At 48.5% G+C, this 19,449-nt stretch overlaps 8 protein-coding genes across 8 annotated transcripts; 7 read left to right on the forward strand and 1 right to left on the reverse strand.

Moving 5' to 3' along the window:
* Positions 1 to 455: 455 nt before the first annotated feature.
* On the forward strand, positions 456 to 875 carry PGRI_012830 (uncharacterized protein; the record flags this gene model as incomplete). The annotated part of the gene is made up of 1 exon (XM_040788996.1): positions 456 to 875. One exon carries the CDS (start codon positions 456 to 458, stop codon positions 873 to 875), a length of 420 nt encoding a protein of 139 aa, XP_040645949.1.
* Positions 876 to 1,219: 344 nt separating this feature from the next.
* On the forward strand, positions 1,220 to 2,589 carry alg3 (dolichyl-P-Man:Man(5)GlcNAc(2)-PP-dolichol alpha-1,3-mannosyltransferase; the record flags this gene model as incomplete). The annotated part of the gene is made up of 3 exons (XM_040788997.1): positions 1,220 to 1,346; positions 1,406 to 1,929; positions 1,987 to 2,589. 3 exons carry the CDS (start codon positions 1,220 to 1,222, stop codon positions 2,587 to 2,589), a joined length of 1,254 nt encoding a protein of 417 aa, XP_040645950.1.
* Positions 2,590 to 2,713: 124 nt separating this feature from the next.
* On the reverse strand, positions 2,714 to 3,186 carry PGRI_012850 (putative eukaryotic translation initiation factor eIF1a-like protein; the record flags this gene model as incomplete). Its single annotated transcript, XM_040788998.1, has 2 exons — positions 2,714 to 2,816; positions 2,876 to 3,186. The coding sequence occupies 2 exons, from the start codon at positions 3,184 to 3,186 to the stop codon at positions 2,714 to 2,716; spliced, it is 414 nt and encodes a 137-aa protein (XP_040645951.1).
* A 260-nt stretch (positions 3,187 to 3,446) lies between these two features.
* Positions 3,447 to 4,631, forward strand: PGRI_012860 (transposase; the record flags this gene model as incomplete). The annotated part of the gene is made up of 1 exon (XM_040788999.1): positions 3,447 to 4,631. The coding sequence occupies one exon, from the start codon at positions 3,447 to 3,449 to the stop codon at positions 4,629 to 4,631; it is 1,185 nt and encodes a 394-aa protein (XP_040645952.1).
* Positions 4,632 to 6,707: 2,076 nt separating this feature from the next.
* Positions 6,708 to 10,516, forward strand: pkcA (protein kinase c; the record flags this gene model as incomplete). The annotated part of the gene is made up of 9 exons (XM_040789000.1): positions 6,708 to 7,086; positions 7,182 to 7,448; positions 7,511 to 8,098; positions 8,156 to 8,551; positions 8,610 to 9,041; positions 9,098 to 9,662; positions 9,722 to 9,923; positions 9,985 to 10,390; positions 10,455 to 10,516. 9 exons carry the CDS (start codon positions 6,708 to 6,710, stop codon positions 10,514 to 10,516), a joined length of 3,297 nt encoding a protein of 1,098 aa, XP_040645953.1.
* An 805-nt stretch (positions 10,517 to 11,321) lies between these two features.
* Positions 11,322 to 13,231, forward strand: PGRI_012880 (uncharacterized protein; the record flags this gene model as incomplete). The annotated part of the gene is made up of 3 exons (XM_040789001.1): positions 11,322 to 11,480; positions 11,519 to 11,902; positions 11,987 to 13,231. 3 exons carry the CDS (start codon positions 11,322 to 11,324, stop codon positions 13,229 to 13,231), a joined length of 1,788 nt encoding a protein of 595 aa, XP_040645954.1.
* Positions 13,232 to 13,806: 575 nt separating this feature from the next.
* On the forward strand, positions 13,807 to 15,288 carry PGRI_012890 (MATE family efflux transporter; the record flags this gene model as incomplete). Its single annotated transcript, XM_040789002.1, has 2 exons — positions 13,807 to 14,430; positions 14,488 to 15,288. 2 exons carry the CDS (start codon positions 13,807 to 13,809, stop codon positions 15,286 to 15,288), a joined length of 1,425 nt encoding a protein of 474 aa, XP_040645955.1.
* Positions 15,289 to 15,457: 169 nt separating this feature from the next.
* Positions 15,458 to 19,423, forward strand: PGRI_012900 (tubulin-specific chaperone D; the record flags this gene model as incomplete). The annotated part of the gene is made up of 6 exons (XM_040789003.1): positions 15,458 to 15,700; positions 15,763 to 18,265; positions 18,321 to 18,603; positions 18,657 to 19,001; positions 19,068 to 19,233; positions 19,286 to 19,423. 6 exons carry the CDS (start codon positions 15,458 to 15,460, stop codon positions 19,421 to 19,423), a joined length of 3,678 nt encoding a protein of 1,225 aa, XP_040645956.1.
* Between the last annotated feature and the right edge of the window lie 26 nt (positions 19,424 to 19,449).

Consider the following 19,449-nt stretch of genomic DNA (forward strand, 5'->3'; position numbering starts at 1 on the left):
AAAGAGGGAGGGGGAAGGCAAGGAGGACTGTATTAAAGTCTAGAAACCCCAAAAGAGATATCAGATGGCTCAGTTCTCCCTTGAAAAATACAGTCTCATCTTCGCGAAGCTATGATGCGCGACGCAGAGACTTGAGAGAAAGCGGAACATCCAATCACGCGGGAGCCAGATAAGATTAGATGCACCCAGAGCCCTTCACTGCCGTCTACGGGTCTTCTCTCCGCACGATTTCTTTGATTATCCCTTCAGATTTGCCGTCGGGGGTCCAGAAGCTTGTCAAGTTGAATAATCCTCGCCGAATATTCAATTGACCTCCTTGCCTGCTATTTCTTCCCGATTACACCAGCCAGCCCAGTCCGAGCCCTCCGATGGCCTGAAAAATTGCAGAAACAGTCGGCCACGCCCACCTCGTCTCAATTGAACATCAATATTCGTTCTCTTTCATTTTATACACAATGCCACCACATCTACACCCTCGGTCGCGGTCAACCACCGGCTTATTCGCCGGCACCCTCCTCGCATCTCTCCTAGTTGTCGGCATGCCGCACGTCTTCCCTTGCCCGGCCCCACGACGCACCTTTGCCGATTCGGAGATGACCATGACAGCCGACGGACAACAAGTACCACGCTTCCGACGCAGACGGCGGAAGGATTCTGAGGCAGGCTCAGAGGGCAGCCAGCTGGGTCAGCCCACCCCAGTCGTTGTGGATGAGGAGGTCTCGACATTCCTTCAAATGGAGGAGGAGGCAGAGAAGCTCTCTCACATCAATCGGGAGTGCCCTGTCCCCAAACCTAAGGGTGTTATAGGGGAATTGCTCGGCTTCCGAGCGAATGCCCAGCACCAGACAACCACCCTGCCTGAAGGAGACCGATAATGCGTGCACATCTACACGATAGACTCCTTCGATTTTTTGCCTTTTGTTTTCTCGGCTTGTTTAATGATACCATGGATTTTGACAAATAAGGGTTGGGTGGACGGTGGATGTTTAGAAGACCATGTTCGAGGTTCAAGGCTAGACAGGCCTACATGTATTCTCTATGTACAGTGAGATGTATAAACACAAATACCAATTATATTAAGATTAGAAAGAATCTAAAATCATACAATTGCCTTGACCAAAATGTGTTTCCTTGAACCGCAACTGTCGATGACATCTAAGCGGAGCCAGCTCCAGTCACCTCGAATATTCCCCCCGTCAACCATTGAGCGTATCTCGCCATGGCATTGACAGCCAAGACCTTCGCCTACGACCTGCTCACCAATCCGCGACATACAAGATGGATTACACCGCTACTTATTCTAGGCGACGTGCTACTCTGCGCCCTCATCATATGGAAGATCTCCTGTAAGACCGCGTCCAGGTGTCGCGTACTCAGCCAGACCCAGCTAACCAACCAACCACAGATACTGAGATTGACTGGACGACATACATGCAGCAAATTTCTCTATATATTTCCGGCGAACGCGACTACCTCCTGATCAAAGGCTCAACCGGTCCCCTCGTCTACCCCGCCGCCCACGTATACATCTACACCCTTCTCTATCATCTTACCGATGAAGGTCGCGATATTCTCCTGGGACAGGCCCTTTTCGCAGTGCTCTATGTGGCTACACTGGCTGTGGTAGTTGCCTGCTATAGACAAACAGGAGCACCTCCGTACCTTTTCCCGCTCCTTGCTCTGTCCAAACGGCTGCATAGCATATTCGTCTTGCGTATGTTCAATGATGGCGTTGCGACTTTCGCAATGTGGCTTGCTATATATCTGTGTCTGAGACGCAATTGGACGGCGGGAATTGCAGTGTGGTCTTTCGGGGTTGCGATTAAAATGACACTTGTGCTGCTTGTGCCTGCTATTGCGGTCATCACTCTTCTCAGTTTGGGGTTGGCGCGAAGTGTTACGCTTGGAGCTATGGCTATCCTTATCCAGGTGGGTTCTTCGCAAGGTCATGAAGTTATGGGGGTCAACTAACGCAAGAAACTACAGGTCCTGCTTGCGGTCCCCTTTCTCCAGACTAATAGTATAGGCTACCTCGCTCGGGCATTTGAGCTATCCCGCCAATTCATGTTCAAATGGACAGTGAACTGGCGGTTTGTAGGGGAAGAAACATTCCTCTCAAGGGAGTTCTCTGTGGGTCTGCTAGTGCTGCATATATCCTTGTTGGCTATCTTCTTCAGAAACTGGGTAAAACCTTCAGGGTCGAACATGGTTCGTTTCCTCCAGGACACTCTCCAGGGACGCCAAAAGACAGTTCCGCTCTCAAAATCCTTCACTATGACCGTGATGCTGAGCTCACTCGCCATCGGCTTGCTATGCGCCAGGTCCTTGCATTACCAGTTTTTCGCGTATCTCGCGTGGGCTACCCCTTTTCTTCTCTGGCGCGCAGGTATCCACCCAGTTCTTATATATGCTGTATGGGCGCTGCAAGAGTGGGCTTGGAATGTTTTCCCTAGCACAAACGCAAGCTCGACGGTTGTTGTGTTGTCGCTCGCGGTGCAGGTCTTTGGCGTGTTGTTCAATGGCTCGAGCGAGGTAGATAAGAAGAGTGACAAGGGGAGCAGTCGCGGCAAGACGATTGTCCAAAAATGAAAGACATTCCCAGCCCCAATCCCATGAGGGCTGCATATTTCGAGAATCATCGTTGATAGCCCAAAATCCCTGTGTACCGTAGCGGCTGCCATTAAACAAACGCTCGCCCTTGAACGGCGATCATTCACTCTGACTCGTCCGAAGAAGGCATTTGGCCCACACGCGACTCTTCCTCGTCGTCAGAGTCGGACGCCATTACAACCTGCTGTTTCACGAATTCCTTAGGCCTGTGGGAAAGCAATGCCAATTAGCGAATGAGTCACTAATCTTAATCAATAACACATACCAAAAGGGAGCCTTTCTCCACGCCTTTTCGTCCCTGACGATGTTGACAATTTCCCCTCCAATTTTATTGTCCCGCTCCTCCTGACCCTTGGTGTCGACCACGACGTACGAGCTGCGCTTGATCCAGATGGCCGAACGGAAACGCGCAGGCAATTCGACCAGCATCTGCTTCTTGTCTGCCTGTTCGATCAAGTAGATGTTGTTTCCGGTGGCTTTGATTGCTTTCACGATCTGCTGAGTGTCAGATAGCTCGTCTGGAGGGGTCAAGGTTCCCTCTGCTGTAGCCAGCATCTTTCGGCGAGGTGGACCCATTTTTGAATATTCAGTTTAAAATGATAGATATTATAAAATGCAGAGATCACAAGCGAAAGTACAAGGGTTGGAGGGGAAGGAAATTCTCTGGAAATAATTTGATCTTATCGGAGATTCCAAGGTTCCCCTTCCCGCATTTAACCCCAGGGCTTTCTACACGTCCAAACAGTCCAATCACACCGCCCTTGGGAGATCGCGTCGATAAACACTCCAGGGCTTGTTTATCATATTCATAAGCATCTTGGTATTGTACAATAACCATGCCCAGGGATCTCAATTCAAATGGACGCGTCTACAAGACCTCCGTGGCTGCCCACCGGTTGAATGGGCCGCAAATCGCCAGATTGGAACAAGAGATTGTCGAATTGGAACGACAGATTGCCGTGCGTATTGATCAAGTGCAAGAACTAGCGAAAATGCCTCCACCTCCACCTCGCTCAGAGAATTCAGCTGGTGTAGCTCGCGTAGCTCCCAAGACACTTAACGACGTACAAGAGAACGTCTTAGTGCAGTGGATTCGGCAGGTGAAGGAGCTATTCGCACTTCCTATGGGACCCCTTATCACGACAAGTGCGACTCAGATTCTAAACCGCGACGGGACCGACTGCACTATCAGCAAGGCATGGGTTGATCGCTTCATCAAACGCCTACCAGATGACCTAAAGCCATCCAAAGTACGATCCGTCAAGAAAAAGCATATCGATGCTGAAGACCAGGAGACATTGGAGCAATGGTATAGACGTCTGGAGGCTTTGATTGCTGGGGTTTCCCCGGAAAATATTTACAATTTTGACGACACTATATTCCAAATCGGCCTCGGAAAGAAACCTCGACTGGTCGTTACCCGTAGGGACTCGCCTCTCCCCCCTCTAAATAGAACCTACTGTGAATGGATAACCACGATCGAATGTATTGCCGCCGATGGGTGGGCAGCCGATCCATTTGCCGTTATTCAAGGCGACCACTATTTCGATGAGTGGTTAACCTATGACGGAACTGCCGAGAACGCTATGTTCATGATGAATCCGAGCGGCCGGGTGGATGAGAAGGCTGCATGCGAGTGGATTGAGTCTTTCCATCGCCAGACCGAAGATCGCGCAGATGGTCAGCCTCGGCTCCTGCTCTTCAGGGGTCAACCTCAATATTTGAGTTTCAATTTCCTCCAATTTTGCGAGGAACACAAGATCATTCCCTTTAGCTTTCCGCCCAATATAGGACATCTCTTGCAGCCTTTTGACGGCAAACCTTTCGAAGACTACAAGCGGTATTGGAGATCGAGCCTTCTTTGCCTCATGATTGACGATGTCGATGAAGAGAAATCAGTCTTCTTCCATAACTTCCCTTCCATCCGTGAGAAATCATTCAAATCCGAGGTTATCAAGGATGCATTTGCCGACAGAGGGATTGTGCCATTTGATCCATCGAAGGTCGGTCAACCGCTTTGAGAGCACATAACCCCGCGGTGGTGGATGCGCAGTATGATAAATGGCTAGATTGCACCCTGGGGAAATTATATGTGTTTCGTATCCCAATAGACACCACATCCCGAACATGCAGTAAATGGGTCTTTCCAACTTCTCGTTACAATATCTGCGCGATTTATTAATACACTCGAGGAAATCCATCTTGTGGGTTCTCAAAATGCTGCGCAACATTAACCAACAGTGACACCAGCCTAAGATTAGGAAGATGAATTACGCCATGCATACTCTATTACAACGATTGGTTAGGTTATCATCCATGCTTGCTTATATGTGGTTGTTATTAGCGAAGAATAAGACGGAGGGTCTATTGCATTGCATGTAAATTCGCTTTGGATTTCAGCTCTCGATAGCAAGAATCCAGCGTACCATACATGTATGCTGACTTTGAGGGAGGTATTATACATCCTTGATCTGGGACCTTAAACTCAGACAAATGTGCCTCTGAGATTCTAACATGGCGGCTAGAGCGGAAAATAGACAAATCTCACCCCTACTTCAACATATGTATTTGATATCACAGGTTATACATGCAAAAGTCGTCTGCACATATTAAGCCCCTTTCCCCCTTTTTTTGCCATCGACCTATCTCAACAGGATGATATTTGATTGGTATACCCTTACTACCAACATATATTGTCACTTAATCCCGGCTGACCTTTTTTACTTCTAGGACAAGTTGCAACCCAAATGCGAATGGCACGGGTCAGATACGCCTTCTTGACTAAGTATAACTTCACTGCATTCGTTAAGAAAGCCAGCGAGCTTTCGTACCTCCTACCACTGCCCATCGGATATGATTGTCAGGGTCCGTCGCTCCAAGATATGTTCGTTGGATTTTGTCTTCTATCCAAGTCGGATCCGAATTACCATGAAAGTGACTCTGATACGGCGACAAGGATAAGTGCCTACCTAGGTGAACTTCAGATGCACGGGTAGCTGTTAGTATATATGAAAGTTGAGAGGTATTTCCCTTGTGCTGGTCATAACGTCTTGTACAAACGAGGCCCAATGTCCCATATACCCCAAAGCCTCGGTCAGAAGCTGATGATTTTGGTAGCAGTGGGGTTCTGCAGGTTTGTTTTACAAGCGTGTGATTTGTGCTGTGGTCCCTCAAATGGTCCCTCAAATGGTCCCTTAAATGGTGCCTTCTTGAGGACGTTGTTCCTGGCGGCAAGCTGAGCGTAATGGAGAACATACCTTCGGATACATCCGGTGAGTCCGAGGTAGGTCTCTAGCTGCTTAAGCGTATTCAGGAAAGCCAGGGACAAGACTGCCTTAAGCTTCTCGTCCAGAGTTGTTATACCGAGGGAGTCAAGACGCTGGCTAAGGAGTGTGACGGAGGGGAAGCCGACGTATGATTTCTTGGGTTCGAGTTTGATATTGTAGTCGACCAGCTTTTCTAGTAGGAGGGCTAGATGTTGGACGTGCTCCTCAAATGTATTGGAGCCGACGATGATGTTGTCGATGTACACGCGACAGAAGTCCTTAAACTCTCAAAATGTTCGGATAGGATGGCACTGAATATGCCAAGAGTAATACAATATGGTGTAGTAGCCCAACGGATATACATAGATATAAGCAGGTATCATTAGATACATAAACATAGAGATATATAGAAGATTCAATATTCACATGTTAGAAACCTGTTAATAAGGGCCATTCAACGTTCGCCACTTCCTTATCGGGAGGTGCGTGGTAGTACAGACAGTAACTACCTGGACTTCTTCCCATATAATTCTTTTAAATTCGGTTCTATTTCTTTTTAATTACTTTGATCCTTTATTCTGGTTTATTCTAGTTTTTTTCCCGCTTTTCCCCAGGTTTTTATCAATTCAATTTCGGCTGTGAATTGACTGGGCGATCATCGCGGGCAGTCTGTCTCACATTTTCCGAAGTGGCATTACCCGCACCCGTTGCGCCCCTTGTCAACAACAGCCCCGCGAATCCTCTCCCACTAACAACCCACCTTGACCTGGCGCAAGCGCACCCTTGAATTTTGAGCCAGCCTTGCTCTTTGCCCTCGTCAGACCTGCCATCATGGATGGGGACGAGTTGATCGCCTCGGTCTTCCGCAAGATCGAGCGGGAGAAGGCCCTCATCACCGCTGCCACTAACATGCGGCAGTCGACCGACAACCCCCTCGTGCAACAAAGAGTCGATGCCAACATTCGCGATGGCCGCAAAAATATCGCTTACCTGGAGGAGAAAATGCGAGAATTGCAAATCCGTCAGATGAATCAAGAAGGAGGTTCACCCGGTCAGCATGGAGGCCCAGCTCCCCCGCCCAAAGACCATGAGCACGGCGATGGTCACTACCCCCAAGGTGGCTCCGGCTCGATGCCATCCGGTGCCCCATTCGCCGATCCCCGACCTTACGCTCCGATCCCAAAGGCGAGGCCCAATTACACGAAGCTAGGTACGTTCTTGTATACCGCTCCTGTCAAACCTCTCGAAAAATGCTGCGCTGAGCTTAAATCGCCTGGAATGCTAACATAAATTGCTATGTCTCAGATCTGATTAAATATGACACTCCGTACCTCGGGCCGAAGATTCAACTCATGCTGTCTCAATTGGAGTTCAAGCTGAGTGTGGAAATGCAATATAAAGCCGGTATCGAAAAGATGGTCCGCCTGTACCAGGATGAGGGCGACCGGAAGAGTCGAGCTGATGCCGAAGGTCGTCGTATTGAGAGTAATCAAAAGATTCAGCTTCTAAAGCAGGCTCTGAAGCGATATGAGGATCTTCATGTGGATATTGAGTCCTCCGATGCACCAGACGGTATGAACATCATAACAATTTGCTGCGACCATAATCTTACATGGTTACTAACTGGTGTGCAGATGAGAGTCTTAGTAGCCCAAATATGCGCAAGCCGCTGACGGGTCTGCTGACAATGCGAATCCATGCAGTCAAGGACGTGGACCATGCGGCCGGCTCGCGATTTTCTCGAGGACCAGAGACATACATTGTCGTCAAGGTTGAAGACACGATCAAAGCAAGAACCAAGGCCACACGAAATGATAAATGGCTAGACGAAGGCTTTTCCATGGATATCGATAAGGCAAACGAGATCGAATTAACTGTTTATGACAAGTCGGGAGATCGCCCAGTACCAATCGGTATGCTTTGGGTGCGTATCTCTGACATCGCAGAAGAGATGCGTCGCAAGAAAATTGAGACCGAGCTCAACGCGTCGGGCTGGGTATCCGCAGATAAGATGGGTGAAGGCGGATCCCCTCGACATGACCACGCTGGTTCTCCTATGGGCTCTTCACATGGCCCTAGCCCCGGAGGACGCCCGGGTACCGCGGGGCATGGTGGACATGGACACCACGGTGGCGAGAGCTCAAATGCTCCCCCGACTGTGATGATCGATTCATGGTTTGCTCTGGAACCAGTTGGCCGAGTTCAGCTGCAAATGAGCTTTGGTAAGCCCAACTCGCATTAACCCAAAAACAAGAAGAGCGTATGCTAACTGGATATAGCCAAACAATTGAAGGACCGCCGTCCCTTTGACATTGGTCTTAACCGTCAAGGTGCTGTGCGCCAAAAGAAGGAGGAGGTTCATGAGAAGCAAGGCCACAAGTTTGTCACCCAGCAGTTCTACAACATTATGCGCTGTGCATTGTGTGGAGAATTCCTCAAGTATGCTGCCGGCATGCAATGTGCGGATTGCAAGTACACCTGTCACCGCAAGTGTTACCCCAAGGTTGTCACCAAGTGTATCAGCAAAGCCAACTATGAGACCGATCCGGACGAGGAGAAAATCAACCACCGCATTCCCCACCGATTCGAAGGCTTCTCCAACATTTCCGCGAACTGGTGTTGCCACTGTGGCTATCTGCTTCCCTTTGGACGCAAAAATGCGAAGCGCTGCTCTGGTAGGCATATTACTGACATCCTAGCTTCTTTTCTAGTCCATACTGACTCCCTTTATAGAATGCGGCCTTACGTGTCACGCTCAATGCACTCACCTTGTGCCCGATTTCTGTGGAATGACGATGGAAGCCGCCAACCAAATTCTAGAGACATTGATTCGCACCAAGCATCACAACAAGTCTGCCTCTGTTAGTTCTGGCCTCAGCAACCGCACCCTTCGAGCAGGCGGTCCGCCGCAGCCTGCTCAAGATAATGCTGCCCTCTCCTACCCCCAGAAGCCGATGGAAGGACCCTACGGGGCCATTCCTAGACAACCCTCCGCAGAAGCGGTAAGCGCTGCCACTAACTCCTTCATGACTCCACAGTCACCAACAGCTGCTGCACAGGCTGCACAGCGCCAACAGATGCCACCGAAATCGCCCACCGGACCTGCCACCGCCGCCGCAGCCGCCGCCGCAGCTACCGGGCTACGTAATCCCCAGCAAGCCCCAGGTATGCAATTTGAGATCATGCATTGAATAGAGAGTATAGGTACTAATTATTCTTAGCCGATATGGGCCGTCCTATGCCGCCACCCCAGGCAGCTCCGCAGCCTCAACACGCCCATTATGACCCATCCGCTTATGCCAATTTCCCGCACCAGCCACCACCCCAGGCTATGCAGAAGGCGCAGCCCGCACCTTATCCAATGGCACCGCCTCCACAACCTGTACAACAACAGATGCCCCCGCAACAGCAAGTTGCACCCCCTGTCAAGGATGACACTGCAGGGCAAGCAAAGACTCGCATCGGATTGGATCACTTCAATTTCCTTGCTGTTCTTGGAAAAGGTAATTTCGGAAAGGTTATGTTGGCTGAAACAAAGAGTTCCCGCAAGTTGTATGCCATCAAGGTGTTGAAGAAGGAATTCATTATCGAGAACGATGAAGTGGAAAGCACCAAGTCCGAAAAGCGTGTTTTCCTCATCGCAAACAAGGAACGTCACCCATTCCTTCTCAACTTGCACGCATGTTTCCAAACCGAAACTCGTGTCTATTTCGTCATGGAGTACATCAGTGGCGGTGATCTCATGCTGCACATTCAGCGTGGCCAATTCGGCCTGAAGAGGGCACAGTAAGTCCTATGCTTAGTCTTTGACGGGTTAGGGGGTTGAAAATGCTCACATGTTTTAGATTCTACGCCGCCGAGGTCTGCTTGGCACTCAAATACTTCCACGAGAACGGTGTCATCTACCGTGACTTGAAGCTCGATAACATTTTGCTGACCCTGGATGGTCACATCAAAATTGCTGATTATGGTCTTTGCAAGGAGAACATGTGGTATGGTGGCACAACTAGCACGTTCTGCGGTACTCCTGAATTCATGGGCCCAGAAGTAAGTGGGATCAAGTTTGATTGTACTTTATTGAAGTACGGATGAGTTGACTTTCTTATAGATTTTGCTTGACAAGAAGTATGGACGGGCTGTGGATTGGTGGGCTTTCGGTGTTCTCATCTACCAAATGCTTTTGCAACAGTCTCCATTCCGTGGTGAAGATGAGGATGAAATCTACGATGCCATTCTTGCCGATGAGCCTCTCTACCCTATTCACATGCCTCGTGACTCCGTGTCGATTCTCCAGAAGCTGTTGACTCGTGAGCCCGAGTTGCGTCTGGGCTCTGGTCCCACCGATGCCCAAGAAGTGATGTCTCATGCCTTCTTCCGCAACATCAACTGGGATGACATCTATCACAAGCGGGTCCCCCCGCCATTCATCCCCACAATCAGCAGTCCTACGGATACAAGCAACTTCGACCAGGAGTTCACCAGTGTGACTCCAGTCCTGACGCCTGTACAATCTGGTAAGATCTTTTTAGCTTTTTTTTTGTGCTGGAAGATGAACTGTCACTAACCAATCCCCTTTAGTGCTTTCGCAAGCCATGCAGGAAGAATTCCGTGGATTCTCTTATACCGCCGATTTCGCTTGATTCCACTATGATCGGGACACTTATTGCTTGCTTGGACACCAGTCACGAGTTGTTGACGAGGGTGTCAATTCAGTTCACAGGGGGTTTAATGCCGATACGTCCGGTTTCTTCAGCGCGCCGCGGGTCTCCCGCCCCAGCACCTCATGCTCTTCAAATTGCTTCAACATACCCAATCGCAGTTTCGTTTTAAGTGCCGGTGTGGACCGGACCTCACTGACATGCTTCGCCGGATACCATGGTGAATGAAACCTCCCGTTTGCTTTTGCTTTCTCGATTTCTTTGTGTGCTTATCTAAATTGCTTGCTCTATTTTTTCCCCTTCCGAGTTCTTTTTTTTTGTCCAAGTTTTTCCTTCCGACTGGTCGGGTTTATGACTCTATTCTATGTCGGGCATTTGATGTCCAAAAAAATGAGAGGGGACGGGTTCCTATATGGGAATTGCGTGTTAAGAGGGTTTGATGAGAAATGACGAAGTCTGAAGATCTATGAAGATAGCGTAGGTCCCTTCAGGGATTTGTGCGCATTATGTCCGTTATTATGTTCTAGTTCGTGGGAGAGAAGATACAAATACGAACTGATCCCATCTGTCTATTTTGTAGTTGGGCACTGTAGTATCAAACGGGTTCCCTTACGTCGTTCCTAAATAGGAAGCCAACCATCATGTGCTTTGCAATTTGGAAAGCATCGACACGTTTCTTTTATTTTCGTCTTCTCTTTTTTTTTTCAAGTTCATCACTTTCTTAACTCTGTCCAGCCTCTTTTCTTTGTTCCTGAAATAGATCAAGCTACCGAGGCATATTTCAAAGATGCTGCCAAAAATCAAATCTCTATTTCGTCGAGGATTTCAAGCCTTGATTAAATCTGCCGAGACCGTGCCTTTAGGCAACAAAGAGAACCTGCCCTCGGGAAACAAAGAATCCTCGCCCTCGGGCAACAAAGAACACACAACCCAGTCCACTCCAAAGGTGAGCCAACCGCCAGCTTCCGTCCCATCAAGAGATAGCTCAAGAACCTGGCCTACCCTGTTGATGGGACACCCATCAACAGGGTGCATTTTCAAGTCCATAATATCAACTTCCACGTCAACCTTTCCGAAAGTTCGGAATCGAGATCACCTCAGTCTTGGTTTAACGCAACTGGGGATAACGACCTCGAGATTCAAGGCTTTCCATGTGAGGAAAAGACCAAGTGGACTTTTTGCGCATCTTACTACATTCCTCACTACGAACCAAACACTATCATCAAGCTACCTCCTACCTCTCCTGCCACGGTCCTGCCACAACCGGCGGTTGCAGCTACAATCCTCGACCATCCCACCGAGCTGACAAGCTCCTCAACACTGTACACTATATCTGACACAATTTCCCAGATTGAACAGGGTGCGATGGTAAGTTTGTCTTCATCATGGCTGGTTATATCACTTTGACCTTAGTTACAGTCCCTACTTGCATCTTACTGACTTCCATACCAGGCGACCTTGGTCCCAAAACGAGCCTTCCCCGCCGATGACACAGAGCCTGAGCACCTGGCTAAGCGGGTTAAGGTCGAGCCGGAAGGCCCTACGACAAAATGCGAGCCCGAGGATACCGTCAGTGAGGACGAGAAATGGGATTCAGATCCTCCCACCTCGCCCGAGTACAAAATTCCTAATTCAAGCGATGACAGCGATATCAGCGACTCTCCTACCTCCCCATGCGCGCAGCGAGCGAAGAGGGCTTCCTTGCCTCTCTCGGCCAAGAAAAGCCGTTCGGTTAAGCCCAAAGCCAAGAAGGCCAGGAAGAGGAGGAAATCAGACTCGGATAGGTCAATGTCTGAACCAAGTGACCTCGACAACGAGAGCGACGAAGAGTACTTCATTCCGACAGGAGAGCGCGAGGAGCTTTTAAACAATAGGCTGACACGAGAACGGGCAAAGCGCCTACTTGACGCGGTGGAACTACCTCAAGGCCATGACCTATCACCAGACGAGCAGCGGACTGCCCATCAACTCCTAACTCGTGGCTGCATGCCAACCATCCATAGACACTGGGAGAAAGATTTCTCTACCCTTCCTGAGTCGTTGTTCTTTTCTGGGGTAGAGGACGAAGCTAAACGTAACGAATTTAATTTCGTCCTTGGAAACGATAAGTGCTCGGAATTTTACGCGATTCGTGCCTTTCAAGAACTTTTAAAGATATGTGGCAACGTGAGGGACTACTGCAATATCCTTGATATAGATCCTGGAATCTATATCAAGAAGTCAACAGAGAAATACCTGCGCTGGGCATTGAGCGATGCTGGCGTCAGAATCAAGCCGGACACAACCCCCGTGCATGTCATATATTGCAAACGTGAGGACGAAATGTCAAAAGAAGCATTTGACAAAGTTGCCACAACATTAACGAAGCTGTCAGATAGCTGGCAGAGCCAACTCACTGCACCCGATGGTGAAGAAGCTTGGCCTGCACTGATCGGGCTCGTTCTCTGTGGACCTGTTCTTTCTGTCATCTCCCTGGACACCAATCCCAATCCGCAAACGTTAACACAAGGACTCAAGTTCCTTGGTCATTTCGATCTTGCGGATTTTGATAATGATGTCTGGAACACCCTAGCTGTTGCGATCATCGTTATGCACATTAGAAGGACCGTGAGCAAGCTCGCAAAGGCTTACGGTGACAAGTTTGTGGCCTCGACTTCTGATGACTCTGCTGTGGATTCCCTGGATCTTGATCGTTAATTTTCACCACAGGGTGTTACCCCGAGATCTTGGAGATGCTTTGCGCTAACTTTTATACATGTCACAACAAGAACTCAAGGAATCTACATATTAAATAAACGGAGGAAAGCAATATCCCCAAGGGGTTATTCCTCCAGTCACCCCAAATCGAGAGCCTAAGTTCCATTTCTTCAAACGTGATACGCTCGTAATCATCCCAATGTTGATATGCATGTCTTTAGCACGATATATATAAGTAATTTTTGGCTAGTTTGATAGCAATTTAGCGTATGAATTTTGGCCATATACAAGCAGTATACTTCATAATCGACATACTATAACTTCCTATACGTAGAAATTTCGATAATAGGTCCACGCAATATAAATGCTCTAATGAAATTGTCGCGACCAATGCAAGGATTGATGTGATTGTCAGATCTCCACTTTTACTGAATGCTTGTTCTCCCCCTCTGCTTTTTGAAATCTTTGAAACATCCCTGTTGTATTTCAATGAACTCAATTTAAAGAATACAGTCAACTGGTGTGTTGTTGGGAATCTGGAGAGCTCCTAACCGTCCCCAAAAAATTTTTACACGATGATCTCCGAACATGGAGCCACAGAATCCTCACCTTTGCTGCGCGACATCGACCCAGAAGCAGCGAACAGTTCCAAAAAGTCAGGATGGCGAAGAGAATTAGCATTTATTTCGCGATACTCAGCCCCTCTCATGATATCGCTCCTACTTCAACATGCATTGACCGGTTCTAGCATCTTCATGGTGGGCCATCTGGGGAAGCGAGAAATCGGGGCAGTGAGCTTGGCCAACATGACTGCCCAGATCACTGGGTATTTCGTCTTCCAAGGATTAGCAACATGCTTGGATACTTTATGTCCTCAAGCATATGGTTCAGGGAATCCGACCTTGGTCGGGCTTCACGTTCAAAGACTGACACTTTTCATGCTCGTCCTCACGATCCCAATTGGAGCAATATGGTGGAATACGGATCGAATATTTCTCCTCATTCTACCGTCTGAATCTCACGAGACGGCCCTTCTCGCGGGTCTGTATCTGAAAATTGCCATTGCGGGCGCTCCAGGTTATGCTTGTTTTGAGTCTGGAAAGCGGTTTTTCCAGGCACAGGGATTGTTCAGTGCTAGTCTGGTAGTCCTGTTGATATGTTCTACTTTGAATATTTTCATGGGCTGGTTATTTGTTTGGGTATGTTATACAACCTAATCCCCCCTGAGCCATTCACTGATATACCTTCTTTTCCAGAAACTGCAATGGGGCTTCATCGGTGCGCCTATCGCCGTTGCGATGTCAAATAGTCTTTTGCCAGTTTTCCTGGCCATCTACGTCATTTTCATCAAGGGTTCTGAATGCTGGCACCCCGTTTCTGTCGAGATGTGGCGCGGCTGGGGTCCAATGTTGCAGCTTGCCATTCCGAGCTGGCTAATGATTGAAGCCGAGGTCCTCGCATGGGAACTCATGACTCTCATTTCGTCTCGTCTAGGCGCGACCGAGCTCGCAGCCCAGGCCGCTATCTCGACACTTTCGGACTTTGCATTCCAAATTTCGTTTTCCATCGCTGTTGCTGGTGGCACTCACATTGCCTATCTGATCGGAGCTGGCTTCCTCCAGCGTGCCGCAACAGCAGCCAAGGTTATGGTTCTTGCTTCATTCGGTGCTGGTATCACAAATATGCTTGTGATTCTTGCTCTTCGGGGAGTCATTCCTGGCTTGTTTAGTGATATCGGCGAGGTCTGGCATTTGATCTTCTTCTTGCTGCCATTGGGTGCTGTCCTTCAGATCCCAGACGCAGTGGCCACTTCCCTCAATAGCTTGCTGCGTGCTGTGGGACGACCGGATCTTGGTAGCTATGTTCAGCTCTCGATCTATTACCTCGTGGGATTACCCTTGGGCATTGCTTTCGCATTTGGCTTGGATTGGAGTGTTTTCGGACTATGGTGTGGAATCCTTATCGGCCAGTCAATTATTGTGTCGATCGAGGGCTTTTATTTTTGGAAAATGGTGGACTGGGCCAAGGTGTCCCGTGAAGCGGTAGAGCGGATGTGATCAGCAGCTTTCAAAGGTTGAGCCATCGACGGGGATAACTTCAAAAGCTATGAAATATATCATATCATGCACGAATATAGAATACATACCTTTCTCTTTCTTGCTTGTAAATTTACAGAACTCGTATGAAGGGAATCGTAAATATTTCTTTTATATACTTAGGCGTCACATGACCGGTCCCGCTGTTGACGCTATTCCCAACACCGCAATCTTCAAGACGCACATCACCCAGCATTCCACCATGGATGCCGCCGAGGATCGAGACGTAAAGCTTCAGCGAGCCTCTGGAGATTTGGTGTCTGAGTTTTCGGCAAAGCTACCCTCGCTATTGTGGAGAGCCCAAACTGGGACTTCCCTCCGCACCCCACGTAAATGGGCGCAGGTCACCAAAACAGAGACGCTTGTCAGCCTTGTAAGACCGCATAGTTCTCTTTTGATTATCTTTATGTTCTTATTTACTGACAATATCTGCAGCTTGAACCCTTTCAAGAGTGGCCTCAACTCTTGGATCCACATTTGCAGACGTTGCTGCCTCCATTAGTAGACGCTTTTCTAGCATATCTGATCAAGCACCGCACCCAGTATGGCTCTGTTTCCGCGAAGTCATCCCAGGCTGGAAATCAGTATCCCCTACCAAGAGCAATCTGCAGGTTACTTTACACTTTCTGCAAAGTCCGTGGCGTCAAGGTGATTACCAGGTTCTTAAACAATGAGCCAAAATATCTTGATTCCATGATTCGGGCATTTATCGAATGGGATGCAGTCCGGCCATCTAATTCTGAAGAACTTGTTGAATCTGTACCTCAGCGCCTCATTTGGGAAGAACGCTATGTGATGCTGGTTTGGCTTTCACATCTTCTGCTTGCTCCTTTTGACTTGTCTTCTTTATCTGATGATAACATTCCGGTACCCTATGACAACCTGCAACAGTTGAATTGGCTACCGTCTGAGACTCCTATGGTGGCGAGGTCGGTTCTTTCCTTGTCATTGCATTATATCGGTGCGTCGGGCAAAGAACGCGAGGCAGCGACAGCGCTTTTGGCACGATTAGCTTTGCGTGGAGATATGCAAGCTCTCGGCATGCTTACAGGTCTGACCAAGTGGGCATTTTCTATAATCCACCCGACAGATAATGACGACTCGCCATCTGTCTATTCTTGTATTGGTGTCCTCACATTCATTGCTCGCTTGAGCGCATCGGGCCAGGTAGAGGACTTTGCTCCCCTGATCAATTATGTCTTCCAGCAGACTCTCGGTGTATTTCAAGGGAAGTCCTCAGTATCTGTGACAATCCAATCTTCGGCATTGGCCAGAAAGATTGTCGTCAAGATCCTTCGCAATATCACAGTCATGGCCTTACCTTTGAATGAGCGAGGTGATGGCCGCATCACGGATGATCAGCTATCGACAATTCTGGAAGATGCAATCGATCATTTCTTGGTCTCGTTGGCCGACAAAGATACACCCGTGCGATTTGCCGCGAGTAAAGCACTCAGCATCATCACATTGAAATTGGACTCAGAGATGGCGGCTGAGGTCATCGAAGCGGTCATTGACGCGCTGGGAGAGAACATTCTCTTTGAAAAAGAAGATGGCACCGTCATGACTTCATCAGAAGCGAAGCAGATTGGCACACACACTCTTAAACGTAATCTCAGTGCAGTCGATGCCCAGCGATGGCAAGGATTAATACTGACACTGTCACATTTACTTTTCCGCCGGGCACCTCCTATTCACCAACTCCCAGAGATCCTTCAATCACTTGTATCTGGGTTGGGTTTCGAGCAAAGGTCTTCCACTGGTGGCTCTGTGGGAACCGGTGTACGAGATGCAGCATGTTTCGGTATTTGGGCCATGTCTCGAAAGTATACAACACGAGAACTCATGGCGCTGCAACCCCAGGTAGTGGCATCACAATCTGGCCAGAGAGAGGTCGATGTCCCGCAGAAGCTGGCTGTGGAACTCATCTGTGCTGCCTGTATCGATCCATCTGGGAACATCCGACGCGGGTCGTCTGCTGCGCTACAGGAGTTGATTGGTCGTCACCCCAATACCATCGCGCAGGGCATTCCCCTTGTGCAGGTTGTGGATTACCATGCCGTTGCACGACGTTCTCGCGCACTTATTGAAGTAGCCAAAGCAACGGCATCTCTGGATCAAATTTATTGGAGTCCACTTCTGGACGCCTTGATGGGTTGGAGAGGTATTGGTTCTCCAGATGCCGAGTCCAGACGACATGCTGCTAAGTCTATTGGAACTTTGAGTACACAGGAGGTATTCAAAACCATGAATCTGGTCCTGGATAAATTGCTGCAAAAGTTCTCTAGCATATCTCGGAATGATGTGGAATCACGACATGGCTGTCTGTTGTCTATTGCTGCCACAATCGATGCTTTTACTTCCCAGTGGGAATCATCAGCAGAGAATAGGAACACCCCAGAAGCTAGGGCTGTTTCCTCTCAAGTAGCCAATATCTGGGATATTTTTGGTTCTCCATCAAGCCCTACCGATGATGACTTGACCTTCCAGACTTCACGCCCCGAGTTGACAGCAGAGGCATCATCTTGCTTAATCTCCTCGCTCTCTCGGTCTACCATCACAATAGACCTAGCTCAGCCTTCAGAGCCACTTCTGAACCGAGCACTCCAAATTCTGTCCCTCTGCGTTTCTCGAAATGATGATATCTCGGTTGAGACATCTTCAACCGCCTTGGCGCAGCTGTTTCCTCTCCTATCGCCATCAAAGCAGGAAGAAACGGTTCATACTTGGTTCTCTCATCTCCGCGCTTCATGGAGAATGCCGACAGGTCGCGGTCAAATTCTAGCGCTCGGTACAGTGTTCAAACAACTCAGAGCACAAAGTAATGTTCAAGAAGACATCGTCACTGAGATTCTCCGTTACACCGGAAAGGAGGAACTCATAGAGAAACGGGTTGCTGCTGTGAAGTGCTTGGCCACCAGTGTCTTACCATATATAGGTATGTTGAATATGTCTCGTTTACTGGCTAGTAAGAATATGGGCTAACAAATTAGCTAACACCGACACAATTGCGAGCAAGTTCGTCGAATTCTTGAATGATTATACCACTGATAGACGGGGTGACGTTGGATCTCTTATTCGAGTTGAGGCAATTCAAGCAGTCGGCATCTTGCTTCAGAAGCAAGTAGACTCAACATCACGCTCACCACTTATTCAAAATTTGGTCGGATGTCTTTGCCGCCTTGCATGTGAAAAGCTCGACAAAGTCAGACTACAAGCATGGCTTTCTTTACAAGACTTCTGGGAATCAGCTGGTGATCTACCTCCACTTGAAAGGTAATCAATTACCAATAAAGCAAACTTTTTGAGACGGATGCTAACAGAAACAGAGAATTCGAGCACTTCAGTCATGTTTCGTCTCAAGAATACTTCGCCCAGCTACTTACTCTGCAAGATATAGATTGGCTTCGTCTTCCTTTGTTACAAGGACTTGCCACCTCTGCTATCTCAGGAGCAGAAGGTCTCGTCCGAGCATCTCGCTCGGCTCTGACTCAGTTCCTCAATTCCCAGACCCAGGCCCGACGCCAGGAGATATTGATGGTCTTCTTGCAGGATCTTTCTACGATACTGGGTGACAACCTTCAAGATGACCGTTTTGCCATTCCTGCTGTCGAGTTTGTTGCATTTTTAATTGACAGTTATATTCCTACTATCCCGGAAGCCTCGGATCCAAGGTTTGTGAACTCGTCTTCTGTTACTTATATACCTTGATCATCCACTAACGTATTTCTTCTCTCTAGTTTCCGAAAGCTGTTCACGCTAGTCCAGAAAGCTCATTTCAGATCGGCAAATATAGCTCGATTGGAAGCTGCAGTCAAAGTGTATGCTGCATTATCAAGGGTTAACTCGCTACGAGACGGTGTTCTGAAGAAGATAACCGGACTGCTTTTGCATCCTTTCCCAAGGGTAGGTCCGACCTCAAATCCATTCGATTTACGTCACTGACAGTTTTTCTTAGGTCCGATCAAGTGCTGCAGAATACCTGTTCGTTGTGACAGACTCTGAGATTGTCAAGTACGAAGACTGGTCTGCTCCGCCTAAACAGCTGAAGCCCCAGGTGGATAATTTGAAAGTCACTTTGTCTCTGGAAGGCTAGACAGTAGTCCTATGGAAATTCCATAG

Source organism: Penicillium griseofulvum (genome assembly GCF_001561935.1).
Source record: "Penicillium griseofulvum strain PG3 chromosome Unknown contig_80, whole genome shotgun sequence".
NCBI lineage: Eukaryota > Fungi > Ascomycota > Eurotiomycetes > Eurotiales > Aspergillaceae > Penicillium > Penicillium griseofulvum.